Consider the following 16,673-nt stretch of genomic DNA (forward strand, 5'->3'; position numbering starts at 1 on the left):
TTGCCCAGGGAAAGGCATTAAAGCCATTTAGTGGTTCCTCCTTCCAGTATTGACTATTACCACAGAGAAATTAAAGTCTATAGATGACTCTGTACCTTGCCTCCCTACATTAGAAGACATGACTTACATCTCCTCTCTGTTTACCATTTTCTGTTAACCTGCTTTATACAGTATCTATTTTTTTTCTTTATTACTTAGCACCTCATAAAGTTTATTTTGTACCAGGTCATAGACTTCGGTGCAGTTTTCCTTAATAAAAAAAAAAAATTATATAAAAGAAACTCCTAATGCGTAGGGTAATTCATTCCAGTATAGCATGATTTGTAAAAGCTAAAAGCTTTTCCAGCTGAAGCTTTCCAGCACAGCCCTCCTAAGTTGCTTATTCCTTGGCTGTGGCTTTGTATCTGAAAGTAGCAGATCAGCAAATGGCACCATTTGTCTTAACATCATTGTCATTTTCACCTTTACTTTGATCATTATCATTGGAAGAAGGAATCTTGTCCTTTTTTTTTTTTTTTCCTTTCAGTTCTGTACCTTAGCACCCAAGTAAAGGCATGGTTCAAAGTAAGCCCCTCAAAATATTTAATAAATAAATCATTATTAACAAATCACTTTGTATTCCAACACCAAACAAAAGAGGCTTATATATAGCAAGTCTTTATCAAATATTTTTGAGAAAATAATTTAAATATTAACTTTGAGTTGGGATATAATATAAATGGAGAGAAATGGCCACAGCATAGGGTACAGCTCCATGAATTTACACAATATAAACTCATCTGTGTAACCAACACAGAGGCCAAGACACAAAGTTTTACCAGGACTATGTAAGCCCCTATCGGTCAATAACCATTCCCACAGGGGTAACTGCTATTCTGTCTTCTGACACCATAGATGAGTATTGCCTGTTAAGTGTCTGTGAAGGGAACTGTACAGTCTGTACTCTTTTCTGTACTCTTTTTGTGTCCAGCTTCTTTTTTTCAACATTGAGGTTGTGAGCTCCATTCATGCTCTTTTGTACAACAATAGTAATGAATTCTTATTACTTAATTATCACAATATATTTGTCCATTTTACTGTGGCTGAATAGCTATTGTAGATATACTACTATTAATTCTACTTTGGCTAATTACAAATAGTGGTGCCATAAACATTTCCAAGCAGGTTTTTTTTTTTTTTTTTTTACAGGGAGATCCACATTTCTCTTCTGTATATAAATAGAAGTGGAACTGTTGGGTTACATTGTGTTTATATGTTTAGTTTTAATAGACATACCACCAATTAGTTTGCCAAAGAGTTTATGCTCCAACCAGCAGAGTGAGAAGAGTTACAGTTGCTCCATATTCTTGCCAACCCTCACTATTTTCCATGTTTTTGATATAAGTCATTCTGGCAGCTATATAGCAGTATAACTCTTTGGTTTTAATTTGATTAAATCAGCAGCATGATTATTTATCCCATCCTCATCAGCATTTATCTCAGAGCAACGATAATACGTGCATCAGTAGCACATGCTCAACTGCTGCAGGAAAATGCTTGCGTGTTGCCCTTTGGTTTATAATGTGAAAATTCCTTACTGAAATGCAGAAAATACCTAAAAGAAAAATATGTTCAAATGTTTTTTCAGTACTTTGCCATGACCTTAAATATATTGAACAAAAACTAGGGAACTTTAGATGCTCTGAGCTAGAAGTCCAGGAAAAGTCTGAGAGAGTCATAGGAACAATCCAAGGTCTAGTTATTACCAAGTGATGGATTTATTCAGAGGAAAACGTTCAAGATTCGTTACAATGAAAAGACCTAAGTAATATATTGTAGATAGTTCTCTTTAGATGGAGAGTTCTTCAAAGATGAGTATTGTCTCTAGTCTTTTCCTGCTCTGCTGAATAAATGGCTCTGCCCTGAGTTACCACTCAATAAAGCCTGGTTGGGCTTCCCTCGTGGCTCAGCTGGTAAAGAATCCACCTGCAATGCGGGAGACCTGGGTTCTATCCCTGGGTTGGGAAGATCCCCTGGAGAAGGGAAAAGCTACCCACTCCAGTATTCTGGCCTGGAGAATTCCATGGACTGTGTAGTCCACAGGATTGCCAAGAGTTGGACACGACTGAGTGACTTTCACTCACTCACTCAAAGCCTGACTGACTGAAAGGTTTTTTTGTTTGTTTGTTTGTTTTTTGCTCTGGTTTCTCTATCAGTCTTATTTTATGTTTAATTATCTTTGAGGGGTAAGTAATTAGGATATATCATAACTATTTTAAATTTACTCCTCACTGTTTTAAGTGTTCAAGCTATCTTATGATCTTGCATTGTAGATGCATGAATGCTGCTGATGGTGAAGGGGGAGCTGTGGATAACAGCCTGTGCAACCAGGATGAGATTCCCCCAGAAACCCAGTCCTGCTCTCTTCTGTGTCCCAACGAATGTGTCATGTCTGAGTGGGGACATTGGAGCAAATGCCCACAGGTAATCTCTCTCCCCTTGTCACTGTTCTAATCCTCCAGGACTGCCATCACTTTCATTCTCTGCATTTTCACAGTGCAGCTCTCCAAAGCATCCTTCTTGTAATATGGGAAAATAATTTTGCCTAAGAAAGAAAGAAAAAAAAAAAAGAATTCAGCAAGTAAGACAGAACAATTTAAAATGCCAGTGCTTCTTTAAGGCCTTTATCCTGGGAGTACGAACAAGGGAAAGGAACCTAAAATGGTCACACTAGGATTCAAATGTATGCCCACTGCTAAAGGGGCTTCTTTGGTACCAAAATCATCCTCATTATAATATGTTGGTTCTGCTCCATTCTTCCGTAGCAGAATCAATATGTCTTAGTACCTCACTGTGTTATTTAGCTTCTGTTAGTGATAAGTGATGATCTGTTTTGCCTCGTGCTATTTTCCCAAAGATAGTATGTTCTTTCGCCATGTTCTTCTTCCAAACCTGACAGAAAGTCCTTTTTTGAAAGTCTAAAGCATTTGCCTTTTCCCTCTTTTTTTTCCAAAAAAAAAAAAAATTGGAAGTGTAACAGGAGTATGGCAAAATAAATATTCTTTAAGTAGCACAGTTCAATTTAATATTCTCAGAAGATAAAGTTGGATATTTTAGACTTATGTTTCTGCTTAAAAAGCTAAAAGAGAAAATGAAGATAAGGAGCATATTATATGGCTCCAAATATTGGGAAGGAAAGAATTAGGACACTTTGATTTCAGTGGTGATACTGATTTGTGAAAAGATTGTAGAAAATCTTTGTATGAAAATGGAAAATGCATTTTTAATTTTATTGAAGTATAGTTGATTTAGAATGCTTCATTGATTTCTTCTGTACAGCGGAGTGACTCAGTTATGCATACATGTGTCTTTTCTATATTCTTTTCCATTATGGTTTACCACAGGATATTGAATATAGCTTCCTGTGCTATGCAGTAGGACCTTGTTGTTTATGCATCCTATATATAACAGTTTGCCTTTCCTAATCTCAAACTCGCCTTCTTTCCCTCCCCTCCCCACCGTGACAACCACAGGTCTCTTCTCTATATCTGAGTCTGTTTATCTTTCATAGATATGTTGATTAGTATTGTATTTTAGATCCCACATATAAGGGATATCATATGATATTTGTCTTTCTGACTTACTTCATTTGGTATGATAATCTCTAGGTCCATCTTTGTTGATGCAAGTGGCATTCTTTCACTCTTTTTGATGGCTGAGTAATATTCCATTGTATATATGTACCACATTTTCTTTGTCCATTCATCTGTCTGTGTACATTTATGTTCTTTCCATGCCTTGGCTACTGTAAATAGTGTTGCTGTGAACATAGGGATGCATGCATCTTTTTGAATTATAGTTTTTTTCCTGGATCTATGCTCAGGAGTAAGACTGCTAGATCATATGGCAACTGTAGGTTTGATTTTTTTGAGAAACCTCCATCCTTGTTTCCATAGTGGCTGCACCAACTTACATTCCCACAGTGTAAGATGGTTGTGTTTTCTCCACACCCTCTCCAGCGCTCGTTACTTGTAGAGTTTTTAGTAATGGCCGTTCTGACTGGTGTGAAGGTGGTACCTCATTGCAGTTTGATTCACATTTCTGTAATAATTATTGACATTGAGCATCTTTTCATGTGCTTATTAGTCACCTGTATGTCTTCTTTGGAGAAATATCTATTCTGCCATTTTTTGATTGGGTTGTTTGTTTCTTTGTTTTTGAATTATATGAGCTGCTTGTATATTTTGGAAATTAAGCCCTTGTCAGTCACATAATTTGCAAATATTTTCTACCATTTCATGGGTTGTCTTTTCATTTTGTTTATGGTATCCTTCGCTACTCAAAAACTTTTAGGTTTCATTAGGTCCCAATTTTTGGTTTTGTTTCTATTGCCTTGGGAAACTGAACTAAAAAACTTTGGTGCAATTTATGTCAAATAATGTTTTGCCTGGAAAATACTTTAAAATCAGTTAATATCCTATATTTTCAGTTTTTGACTATTGATTCCTTATTAATTATTGCTTAGTTGTATCCAACTCTTTGCAACCCATGGACTTTAGCTTGCCAGACTCCTCTGCTCATTGGGATTTTCCAGGTGAGAATACTGGAGTGGCTTGCCAGTTCCTCCTCCAGGAGATCTTCCTAACCCAGGGATTGAACCCATATCTCCTGTGTTTTCCTTTATTGCTGGTGATTTCTTTACCTGCTGAGTCATAGGAAATCCCTTTGTTCTTTGGGGATAGGTTCATACAATGTTAAGTTAAAGAGGCACCAATAAAGGGTAACTTGTAGGAATGGAATGTCCTACTAAGTCATATATTTTGTGTGTAACTTGAATATAATAAAAATTAACATTCCATGAACACTTATTTTGTGCAAGGCACGAGTAAGAATGCTTCTTTTTAGCCTTTGCGATAATCCTACTTAAGTGCATACTGTTATCAGTCCCATTGTATAGCTGAAGGAACTGATTCTCAGCAAGGCTCTTAAAGTAGCTTGCATAAGGTTTCACATTTCAGAAGTTATGGAGCAGTTCATGAGTCATCTGATGGAGCCAGTGCCTTTGATCTCACATTCTCAGCTCACTTATCTTAGAAGAATTAAGGTGGATTTAGACTCAACACTTGTTTCTTTAAGATGCAACAGTTGTTTTAAGAACAAAGCTAGTTACTTGAGCTATCTGTATGATTATTCCATGACTGAGGACATAAATTCACATTTTAGAAAGTGTGGCCGCATATATTCTTTATTAATCAACTTGCAGAAGAATTACCAACCTGAAAAAGTTTAATTGTAGAGGTTAATATCTTCCTCTGAAGTTTGCAATAAGGAGTTCATGATCTGAGCCACAGTCGGTTCCTGGTCTTGTTTTGCTGACTGTATAGAGCTTCTCTATCTACATCTGCAAAGAATATAACCAATCTGATTTCAGTATTGACCATCCGGTGATGTCCCTGTGTAGAGTTGTTTCTTGTGTCCTTGGAAGAGGATGTTTGCTATGACCGGTGCATTCTCTTGGCAAATCTCCATTGACCTTTATCCTATTTCATCTTGTACTCCAAAGTCAAACTTGTCTGTTACTCCAGGTATCTCTTGACTTCCTACTTTTGCATTCCAATCCCCTATGATGAAAAGGACATCATTTTTTTGGTGTTATTTCTAGAAGGTCTTGTAGGTCTTCATAGAATCGTTCAACTTCAGCTTCATGCCCAAAAGTCTCCAAGCTAGGCTTCAACAGTACCTGAACTGAGAACTTTCAGATGTTCAATCTGGATTTAGAAAAGGCAGAGGAACTAGAGATCAAATTTCCAATGTCTGTTGGACTATAGAAAAAAACAAGAGAATTCCAGAAAAACACCTAGTTCTGTTTCATTGACTACACTCAAGTCTTTGACTGTGTGGGTCACAACAAACTGGAAAATTCTTAGAGATGGGAATACCAGACCACCTGATCTGCCTCCTGAGAAACCTGTATGCAGATCAATAAGCAAGAGTTAGAACTGGACATGGAATAACAGACTGGTTCAAAATTGGAAAAGGAGTATGTAAAGGCTGTATATTGTCACCTTCCCTTATTTAACTTATCTGCAAAGTACATTATGCAAAATGCTGGGCTGGGTAAAGCACAAGTCAGAATCAGGATTGCTGATAGAATTATCAGTAACCTCAGATATGCAGATGACACCACCCTTATGGCGGAAAGTGAAGAGGAACTAAAGAGCCTTTTGAAGAATGTAAAAGAGAGATAAAAGCTGATTTAAAACTCAACATTCAAAAAACTAAGATCATGATATCCAGTCTCATCACTAAATGGCAAATAGATGGGGAAACAGTGGAAATGGTGACAGACTTTATTTTCTTGTGCTCCAAAATCACTGCAGATGGTGACTGCAGCCATGAAATTAAAAGACATTTGCTTCTTGAAAGAAAAGTATGACAAACCTAGACAGCATATTAAAAAGCAGAGACATTACTTCAGTGACAAAGGTCTGTCTACTCAAAGCAATGTTTTTTCCAGTAGTCATGTATGGATGTGACAGTTGGACCCATAAAGAAGGCTGACTGCCAAAGAACTGATCCTTCTGAACTGTGGTGCAGTAGAAGACTCTTAAGAGTCCCTTAGACTGAAAGGAGATCAATCATGTCAATCCTAAAGGAAATAACTTTGAATATTCTTTGGAAGGATTGATGCTGAAGCTGAAACTCCAATACTTTGGTCACCTAATGTGAAGAGCCAATTCATTAGAAAAGACCTTGATGCTGGGAAATATTGAAGGCAGGAGGAGAAGGGGACAACAGAGGACAAGATGGTTGGATGGCATCACTGACTCAATGGACATGAGTTTGAGCAAGCTCCTAGAGATGGTGAAGGACAGGGAAGCCTGGCAGGCTGCAATCCATGGGATCTCAAAGAGCAGGACGTGACTGAATGACTGAACAACAACAATAACTATCTCCCTCTCTTTTTTTTTTTCTTCTAGTTTGCTCACAGAAAACTCCATTAAGCTATGATAACTTGGCCATGAAAACATTGCCCCTTTAAGTCAGTGTATCTTGCCACTGACTGAGCTGAAATGCTTGTCTCAGGAGCATGTTATGATGGCCTGGCATTCTGCGTTTCCTTCTTCAAGTTTCCTGGAGGCAATTTTCTTTAAGGTTTGCTTCTCTAAACATAAGCACTCTATTTTTGGAGTGTTTAGAAACTGGAACTGGAGAAGAGAGTTTAACTTCCCTTCATGTGTCTAGAAGATGACACAGACATTTACTCGCCTGTCAGCATGAAGTGAGGGAGTTGTTTCTTCAAGTGTTTATATTCCTTCTAAGTTACGTATTAATAATAATATCTCTGACAACAACAATACTGTCATTGAGCCCACCGTATGTAACTGACACTGCACTTTTCTATGATGTCAGAACACTTACCCACGGTCACTCAGGTCTCTCCAACCACAATGGCCTCATTCTTTCTCAGATGCACACTGCTCTCCAGTGTAAATAAAGACATTAAAATGGAAAAGAAAGGTGATCAGGGATCGTGCCTGATTATTGTCCCTATCTTCAAATATGTTGCATCATTTTAATAAATTGCATCATCTTAGCATAATGTGCCAACATCATGGGTACTTTAAGTGGTGCTCAATGGTGATCATCATCATGATTATACAAAGTTAGTGAGCTGAATCTGTGTGCCTGAAGTTTAAGGAGCACTTCAATGAACATTTTCTGAGCAAAACGGAAACAATTATTGTAAATTGTTCTGTGTACTGTGTGCTGATTCTAAATATTGGCCATTATTTGCCAAGTTCTCCTTTGACAGTCTGCAGTGTGTCATATGTTAATGAAACCAATTCACTGTGTTATTTTTTTTCTTCCCCCTAGGTCAGTTCTTTAAAGACAAATACATAAACATACAAACAGAAAATAATTTTTAAGCCAGAATATTTTTGAGACAAATACACATTTATCTTATATATCCACAAAATCTGAAATTTATATTTTGATTTAGTTATAAGAAAGTTATTTAATATGAAATAAGCTTAATATTTTAAAACATAGTTAAGTAAATCAATTTGGCAGTTAATTAAAGAAACTTAGGAAAACCAGTTAACTAATTAAAACTGTTTCTTGAATCCCTGTATTTGTCTTATATTCTGAGGCCAAACGCATATATCCAGACTATCAGTGCATTGAGGAGTTTCCAATTCTCAGTATCTTTTGTTAATACAGTATCTTTTGTTTAGGTGTAGCAAAGGATTCAGTAACTACTAGCAGTCTGTTTATTAGTTCACACAGTGTTCTCTAATAAGATGGTAGGCACTATATAAAATAAGTTAAAATATACTTTCTAACCTCGGGGTCAATGATTTTTACCCAGCTCCTCTGTCCAGTCCTGAAATTGAGTCAGTCTGTCTGGGGTGTTTCCCATGAGTTTCCATGTCTAATAACTTTCCAGGTAATACTGGTTCTGCCATTCTAGGGACATGCTTTAAGTCACAAGGCTCTTAGTTATTGTTATGTCATTGTTATGTCATTATGACATTGTTATGTCATTGCTCTTAGTCATCTTCAAATCCTGTTCTTTGTCAATCTCATTTTAATTACATTTTTTTCATAATCCTACTTATTTATTTTGAGGGGAAATGGCCTTTAAAAATTTACTTCTATGTTTATTGAAATATAATGGACATACAGCACTGAGTAGTTTAAGATATACAGCTTCATGCTTTGACTTTTAATTAATTGCAAATTAATATGTAATTTGACATAATGATGCACATTATGAATTGATTATCACAAAAAAATTAGTGAACTTCCATCACCTCATATAGATTCAAGATTAAATAAATAGAAAAAAGTTTCATCTTCTGATGAGAACTCTTAGGATTTACTCTCTTCAGATCAGATCAGTCGCTCAGTCGTGTCCGACTCTTTGTGACCCCATGAATCGCAGCACGCCAGGCCTCCCTGTCCATCACCAACTCCCAGAGTTCACCCAGACTCACATCCATCGAGTCAGTGATGCCATCCAGCCATCTCATCCTCTGTCATCCCCTTCTCCTCCTGCCCCAATCCCTCCCAGCATCAGGGTCTTTTCCAATGAATTACTCTCTTAGCAACATTCATATATAACACACAGCAGTGTTAATTACACGTATCATGTTGTACATCGTGCCCCTAGTACTTATTTCTCTTTTAACTGGAAGTTTGTACCTTTTGCTTGCCTTCCACCAGTTCCTCCTCTCCGCACCCCTGCTTCTGGTAATCATAAATCTAATCTCTTTTGCTATGAGTTTGTTTTTGAAATACAATTGACCTACAACACTTTGTTAGTTCCTGTCACACAGCATGGTTTGTTAAGAACTGAATTGTGTGCCAAGTATAACAAAGAGGACATAAGATGGAGGCATTAAAATTTGTAATGGGGCCATTTTAACTGTCCTGGGAAAAATTGGGGATCAAAAATGGATCAAGCAAAAATAAACACAATTCAAGACAGAATTTGAAGAAAATGGAAAACTGTGTGTTTAATTTATTTTCATTTCTCATTTTTTCTTGTTCCCGTAAGACACACACATACACACACACACACTAATCAATATATATATGTAATTTATTTTTTGATTCCATTGTGCTCACTTCTGTAGAATGCTTTAATGTGAAAGAAATCTTGTAGAATTATATATATAAAATTTTTTGAAATCCTGTTTACTCTTTAAAGATATGTGTGTATAAAAACACATGCATATATATGCATCTATGTATATATACATATTTATATTTTATATATATAATAATTTGTTGTTTGTGGCACAATATTCCTCTCTTATCTACCTAATATTTTTTCTAGTTTTTATCCTTAGCCTTCATACTTCAAAATTATGCTGATGAATATTCATAAAATCTCCAGGAGAGGTTTACAAATTTCTAAATTCAGAAACTGCTCCATCCCTGACACATCTGAAGGACTACATGGTTCTGTTTATTTACAATGCCAACCCTTACAGGAAATTTCCAATGTGTAATAATGATTTTCTATTTATGAGTGTCCCTGGAGGCTTGACAAAGACATTTCTTAAACAATTATATAGATAAGAAAAAAACAAGGAGGGTCTTGGAGATTAATTTCCAAACTGCTATAGGCTTTACAGAAGCAAGCCTTCAGAAACTCTCCCCAGAACGACAACTCAAGTTTTAGCAAACCCATTTGAACTTTAATTGATTCACTCCCAGCTGAATGCATCAAAGGCAGGCTAATACCATCGCTGGGCATCCTCTCACACTGTGAGAATTGGACTCATTAAACCGTGGTCTGAATGCAACCTCATGATCAAACAGTGACTCAAATCTTGGCATTATCACCAGAACAACCTGTGGAGAAAAAGCACAAAGGGAAATTTTGCAAAGAAACTATGGAGGGCTTCAGTTCAGTTCAGTTCAGTTCAGTCGCTCAGTCATGTCCGATTCTTTGCGACCCCATGAATCCCAGCACGCCAGGCCTCCCTGTCCATCACCATCTCCCGGAGTTCACTCAAACTTACGTCCATCGAGTCGGTGACGCCATCCAGCCATCTCATCCTCTGTCGTCCCCTTCTCCTCCTGCCCCCAATCCCTCCCAGCATCAGAGTCTTTTCCAATGAGTCAACTCTTCGCATGAGGTGGCCAAAGTACTGGAGTTTCAGCTTCAGCATCATTCCTTCCAAAGAAATCCCAGGGCTGATCTCCTTCAGAATGGACTGGTTGGATCTCCTTGGAGTCCAAGGGACTCTCAAGAGTCTTCTCCAACACCACAGTTCAAAAGCATCAATTCTTTGGTGCTCAGCTTTCTTCACAGTCCAACATCCATACATGACCACTGGAAAAACCATAGCCTTGACTAGATGGACCTTTGTTGGCAAAGTAATGTCTCTGCTTTTCAATATGCTATCTAGGTTGGTCATAACTTTTCTTCCAAGGAGTAAGCGTCTTTTAATTTCATGGCTGCAGTCACCATCTGCAGTGATTTTGGAACCCAAAAAAATAAAGTCTGACACTATTTCCACTGTTTCCCCATCTATTTCTCATGAAGTGATGGGACCAGATGCCATGATCTTCGTTTTCTGAATGTTGAGCTTTAAGCCAACTTTTTCATTCTCCTCTTTCACTTTCATCAAGAGGCTCTTTAGTTCCTCTTCACTTTCTGCCATAAGGGTGGTGTCATCTGCATATCTGAGGTTATTGATATTTCTCCCGTCAATCTTGATTCCAGCTTGTGCTTCTTCCAGCCCAGCGTTTCTCATGATGTACTCTGCATATAAGTTAAATAAGCAGGGTGACAATATACAGCCTTGATGTACTCCTTTTCCTATTTGGAACCAGTCTGTTGTTTCATGTCCAGTTCTAAACTGTTGCTTCCTGACTTGCATATAGGTTTCTCAAGAGGCAGGTCAGGTGGTCTGATATTCCCATCTCTTGAGGGCTTAAGTGTTATCAAATCTAGATTCTATCATAGTCTCAGTGTACTTCCAAAATACATCTTTTTCCTATACTTTACTTTTCTCTCCATTCTTTATATATGTGCCATACACTAGTGAAATCAGTGCAGATATATATAGGCACATAAAGACCACCATTAACCCTGCAAGTGAAGACAGAAGACACTGCTTTAAAAGAGAAAGAGAAATGCATGCTGGTTTTCTGACAAGTGCTCCAAAATTAAGGTTTGAGGTTAAGAAAAATACCTTCCCCTCCCCCCGCTCCCCTTGGTGCTCATGTGTTATTTTTGGTAAGGGCTGTCAACAGCTACATTCAGTTACTGATGACTCAGCATGTTTAGCACCTTAGCATTGCCTCTGAAAGTTATGTTTCCAGGGAAGCAATTTACCCCAATATTTATGACTAGTCTTCATCTCCAAATGCTTCATCAGCCTCTCCTCACAGTCTGCAACATGCACATGACAACCTGTATTTGTCTCTGGAGGACGTGTCTAATGGTCACAACCCTCAAGCTATCTCGTGCTTTTCTTTGGCTCAGAACTAAAAGCCAGAGGAGAAAGACGATAGTTTTCTGTGTTCTGATTGCAAATTCTGGTTGCCTCTGTTACACTGATATTGGCTCTTGTCAGAAGCCAATAACTCATTACTCAGGGACTTGCGGAGTATTTTACCCCTGTGAGCAGTGAGCTTTCATAAAACTCAGAACTATTCTTATTTCCTCAATCAAATTAGGTCCTACAAAAATAGGTGTCTCATTTCATGCAGGTTAGCAGCAAATGACAGTCCTATAAAAGCAGCCTTTGAGCTGCTTCAGTTTTTAAAGTTTAATATGTTTGTTATCACTTTTTATACAGTACAATTTCTTTGACTATCACTATTACCTATTTAAAGTACAAAATAAGGTTTCCATTGCTCTCAATCTCTTCTCTCTCTGACTCTCTCTCTCCCTTTCTTTCTACCTATCTTTATCTATCTCTATAATTTATAAAATTATATAATAAGCCCCCTAAATTAATCACTCAACTTCAATATTGATCACTCAATTTCAATATTGATCGCTCAGCTTCAATAATTATGTACATGACAGTTTTACTCATTTCTTCTCTAGTTCTTATCCCTTCTCCTGTAAGTAAGTAACTTTAATGTATATCCCACACTTCATCTCATTTCATCTCTAAATATTTTTATATATCTTCCTGAGAAATATGACTAATTACAACAAAAACAGAAAGCCACATTATTTTTTATACTTTCTAGGAGGATGGTTTTCAAAAACTTAAAAACTGATTCTCATACGAAGTGTCAAAAATTAATTAACTCGTTAATAATTAAAGCAGCATGATTGTAAGGTTCAGGGATTAGAGAGGACAGAAAACTATTAGCAAGGTTGGAATAGCAATTGTTTTATTTGAAAGAGACTGCATTTATGCTCCCACTGTAAACAACCAAAGAGCAAAATATGTAAAACAGTTTTAAGATATTGGCTCATATGTAGCATGCAACCATGATCCCAAGAGAAGAAAACCAAATGATGTCTGAGTGTTACAAGCACCGTGGCTTTTTGGGTAAAGGAATTATCTGGATGGTGATGCCGGGGATGTGATGCCTACAAGATCATGGTGAGGAGGCAGAGGTCAAAAGTCAGAGATGTGGAGAAGGCTGAAATTTGAAGAGTAAAATAGTGAAGGTGTGTGTGTGTGTGTTTGCCCCATCGTGAAGTCATACCTGACTCTCTGCAACCCCATGGACTGTAGCCTGCCAGGCTTCTCTGTCCATGGGATTTCCCAGGCAAGAATACTGAGTTGGGTTGCCATTTTCTTCTCCAAATGAAGAGGGTCAGTTCAGTTCAGTCACTCATTCATGTCCGACTCTTTATGACCCCATGGACTGCAGCATACCAGGTTTCCCTGTCCATCACCAACTCCCAGAGCTTGCTCAAACTCCTGTCCATCGAGTCAGTGATGACAGCCAACCATCTCATCCTCTGTTGTCCCTTTCTCCTCCTGCCTTCAGTTTTTCCCAGCATCAGGATCTTCTCCAAATAAACAGTTCTTCACATCAGGTGGTCAAACTATTGGAGCTTCAGCTTCAGCATCAGTCCTTCCAATGAATATTGAGGACACATTTCCTTTAGGATTCACTGGTTCAATCTCCTTGCAGTCCAAAGGACTCTTAAGAATCTTCTCCAACACCACAGTTGAAAAGCATTGATTCTTCTGTGCTCAGCTTTCTTTTGGTCCAACTCTCACATCCATACATGACTACCGGAAAAACCATAGCTTTGACTAGATGGACCTTTGTTGGCAAAGTAATGTCTCTGCTTTCTAATTGTCTAGCTTTTCTTCCAAGGAACAAGCATCTTTTAATTTCATGGCTGCAGTCACCATATGTTGTGATTTTGGAGATGAAGAAAATAAAATTGGTCAGTCTTTTCCATTGTGTCCCCATCTATTTGCTATGAAGTTATGGGACCAGATGCCATGATCTTCATTTTTTGAATGCTGAGTTTTAAGCCAGCTTTTTCACTCTCCTCTTTCACTTTCCTCAAGAGGCTCTTTAGTTCCTCTTTAGCTAGGCAGATGAAGAAATCTATTGTTGGCCAAAAAGTTTGTTCTGATTTTTCCAAAAGATATTACAGAAAAACTTGAACAAACATTTTTGCCCAATCCCATAGACATCTAGATGGAGGTCTCTTTAAATTCTTGTTTAAATACTGATTTACACATCCATGGAGTAAAACTCCATAAGTCCACATAAGAAATGGCTCCTGGGGAGCTACAAGCTTTACACATTCCACAGATCACCTAAGTCTGAGAGATATTTTAATTCTATCCAACCTGTAAAGAGGTAGCTCTGCGAGTTCTCAAGGATCTAACAAGGGTTATGCCTTAGGAGGAGGGCTAAAGTAGACCTAAAGTCTACTCTAGAATTACCCTAATAAAAGTTACACAAAACTTAGAAGGATCAAGGAGATTCACAAGTAACTTCACTGTGTGGCAAAACAAACTTCAGCATACTTATATGGAAGACAAAAATTTTAATTAAAAACAAAAGTTTAACAGTATGGCATTCAGAGTGTCTAAGGGTGGTTAGTAACTAGTAGAAGGCATGATCTGGGCTTAGGCAGTGCTGATAATATTTTGTTTCTTGAACTCTGGGCTGGTGTCTAATTAAACTATTGGATGTTTTATGTATATCTTGCATTCACCATATTTCCTAACTTTTCTTATTTTGGTTGCTTTCTTTATTGGTTCACATATTTAGGTTTTCCTAATCATATGATCATGCAAACTATATATAATCATATAACCTGCAAATAATTACTTTTATCTAACTTTTTGATATTTACATAACTTTCTCTGGACATATTTTATTAGAAAGAGCTTTCTAAATAATGCTAAAAATCAAATTAAAATTATTTCAGTTCTTTCCTGGTGTTTATCATAATATGATGTTTGAGCCATTTTTTTAAAAGTAAAGTTTAGTTTCTTTACAGTGTTATATTACTTTCAAATGAATAGCATAGTGATTCAGTATTTTACAGATTATACTCCATTGAAAGTTATTATAAAATAATGGCTATAATCCCCTATGTTATATAATGTATCATTATTACTTACCTATTTTATACATAACAGTTTTTATCTCTTCTACTTACCTGTCCCCACTGGTAATCACTAGTTGGCTTTCTGTATCTATGATTTTATCTCTGTTTTGCTATATACATTCGCTTCATTTTTTTTAGATTCCACATATAAGTGATATCTTGCAGTATTTGTGTTTCACTGTCTTACTTATTTCACTAAGCATAATATTCTCTAGGTTCATCCACATTTCTTTAAATGTCAAAATTTCATTCATTTTAAGGGCTGAATAATAATATTTCATTGTATATATAAAACACATCTTCTTCATCCATTTGTCTATTGATGGACATTGAGGTTGCCTCCATATCTTAGGTATTATAAGTAGTACTAATATCAACACTTGGGTGTATGCATCTTTTTGAATTGCTGTCTTAGGTAGGTTTTGTTTGCTTTTATCTGTTTTTTCTGGATATATGGCCAGGAGTGGAATTGTTGATTCGTATGGTAGTTCTATTGTTAGTTTTGTGAGGAACCTCCATACTGTTTTCCATAGTGACTGGACTAATTTACATTTGCACCAACAGTGTACAAGGGTTTCCTTTTCTCCACATCCTTGCCGATATTTGTTATATGTAGATATTTTAATGATAGCCATGCTGACTGGTGTGAAGTGCTATCTCATTGTGGTTTTGAGTCACATTTCTCTAATAATTAGTGATATTCAGAATCGTTTCATGTGCCTGTTATCCACTTGAAAAAAAAATGTCTATTCAGTTCTTCTGCCCATTTTCTTTATTTGGGTTGTTTGTTTTTTGGTATTATGTTGTACGAATTGTCTGTATAGTTTGGATATTAACCCCCTGTTAGTCATATCTTTGACAAGTCCTTTCTCCCATTCCATAGATTGTCTTTTCATTTTGTCAACAGTTTCCCTGATACGTAAAAATGTTTCAGTCTGTCCCATTTGCTTATTTTCACTTTTATTTATTTTGCTTTCGGAGATAAATTCCCCCCAAAATAGTACTATTGATTTATATTATACGGTCATCTGCCTATGTTCACTTCTATGAGTTTTATGGCTGCAGATCTTACATTTAGGTCTTTAATCCATTTTGAGTTTATTTTTGTATATGTGTGGGGTAATGTTCTAATCTCACTGTTTTTCATTTAGCAATCCAGTTTTCCCAGAACTACTTATTGAAGAGAATGTCTTTAATCTATTGTATATCCTGGCCTCCTTTATTGTAGATTAATTAGCCATAGGTGCTGTGTGCTTAGTCGCTCATTCGTGTCCAACTGTTTACCACCACATGGACTGTAGCCCGCCAGGCTCCTCTGTCCATGGGGATTCCCCAGTCAAGAATACTGGAGTGGGTTGCCATGCCCTCCTCCAGGGGATCTTCCCAACCAAGGGATCAAACCCAGGTCTCGCACATTGCAGGCGGATTCCTTACCGGCTGAGTCACCAGGGAAACCCACATAGGTGTGTCAGTTTATTTCTGGGCTCTCAGTTTTGTTCCATTGATCTGTGTTTTTGTGCCAGCACCATTCTATTTTGATTCCTGTAACTACCGGGAATTATTACCTGGTATTATTACCAGGGAGAATGGGCAGAAGGAAAGTGGGTAGAAGAAC

The 16,673-nt window shown here is 37.2% G+C and overlaps 1 protein-coding gene across 1 annotated transcript in view; it reads left to right on the top strand.

The window, feature by feature from the left end:
- THSD7B (thrombospondin, type I, domain containing 7B) overlaps window positions 1–16,673 on the top strand; it is a 724,891-nt gene that overhangs the window by 590,598 nt on the left and 117,620 nt on the right. Inside the window, exon 16 of the mRNA XM_010853704.1 lies at window positions 2,313–2,463. Within this exon, the coding sequence (XP_010852006.1) occupies window positions 2,313–2,463 (151 nt within the window). The remainder of the gene's footprint in view (window positions 1–2,312; window positions 2,464–16,673) is intronic.

Source organism: Bison bison, unplaced genomic scaffold, assembly GCF_000754665.1.
Source record: "Bison bison bison isolate TAMUID 2011002044 unplaced genomic scaffold, Bison_UMD1.0 scf7180017864330, whole genome shotgun sequence".
NCBI classification, from domain to species: Eukaryota; Metazoa; Chordata; class Mammalia; order Artiodactyla; family Bovidae; genus Bison; species Bison bison.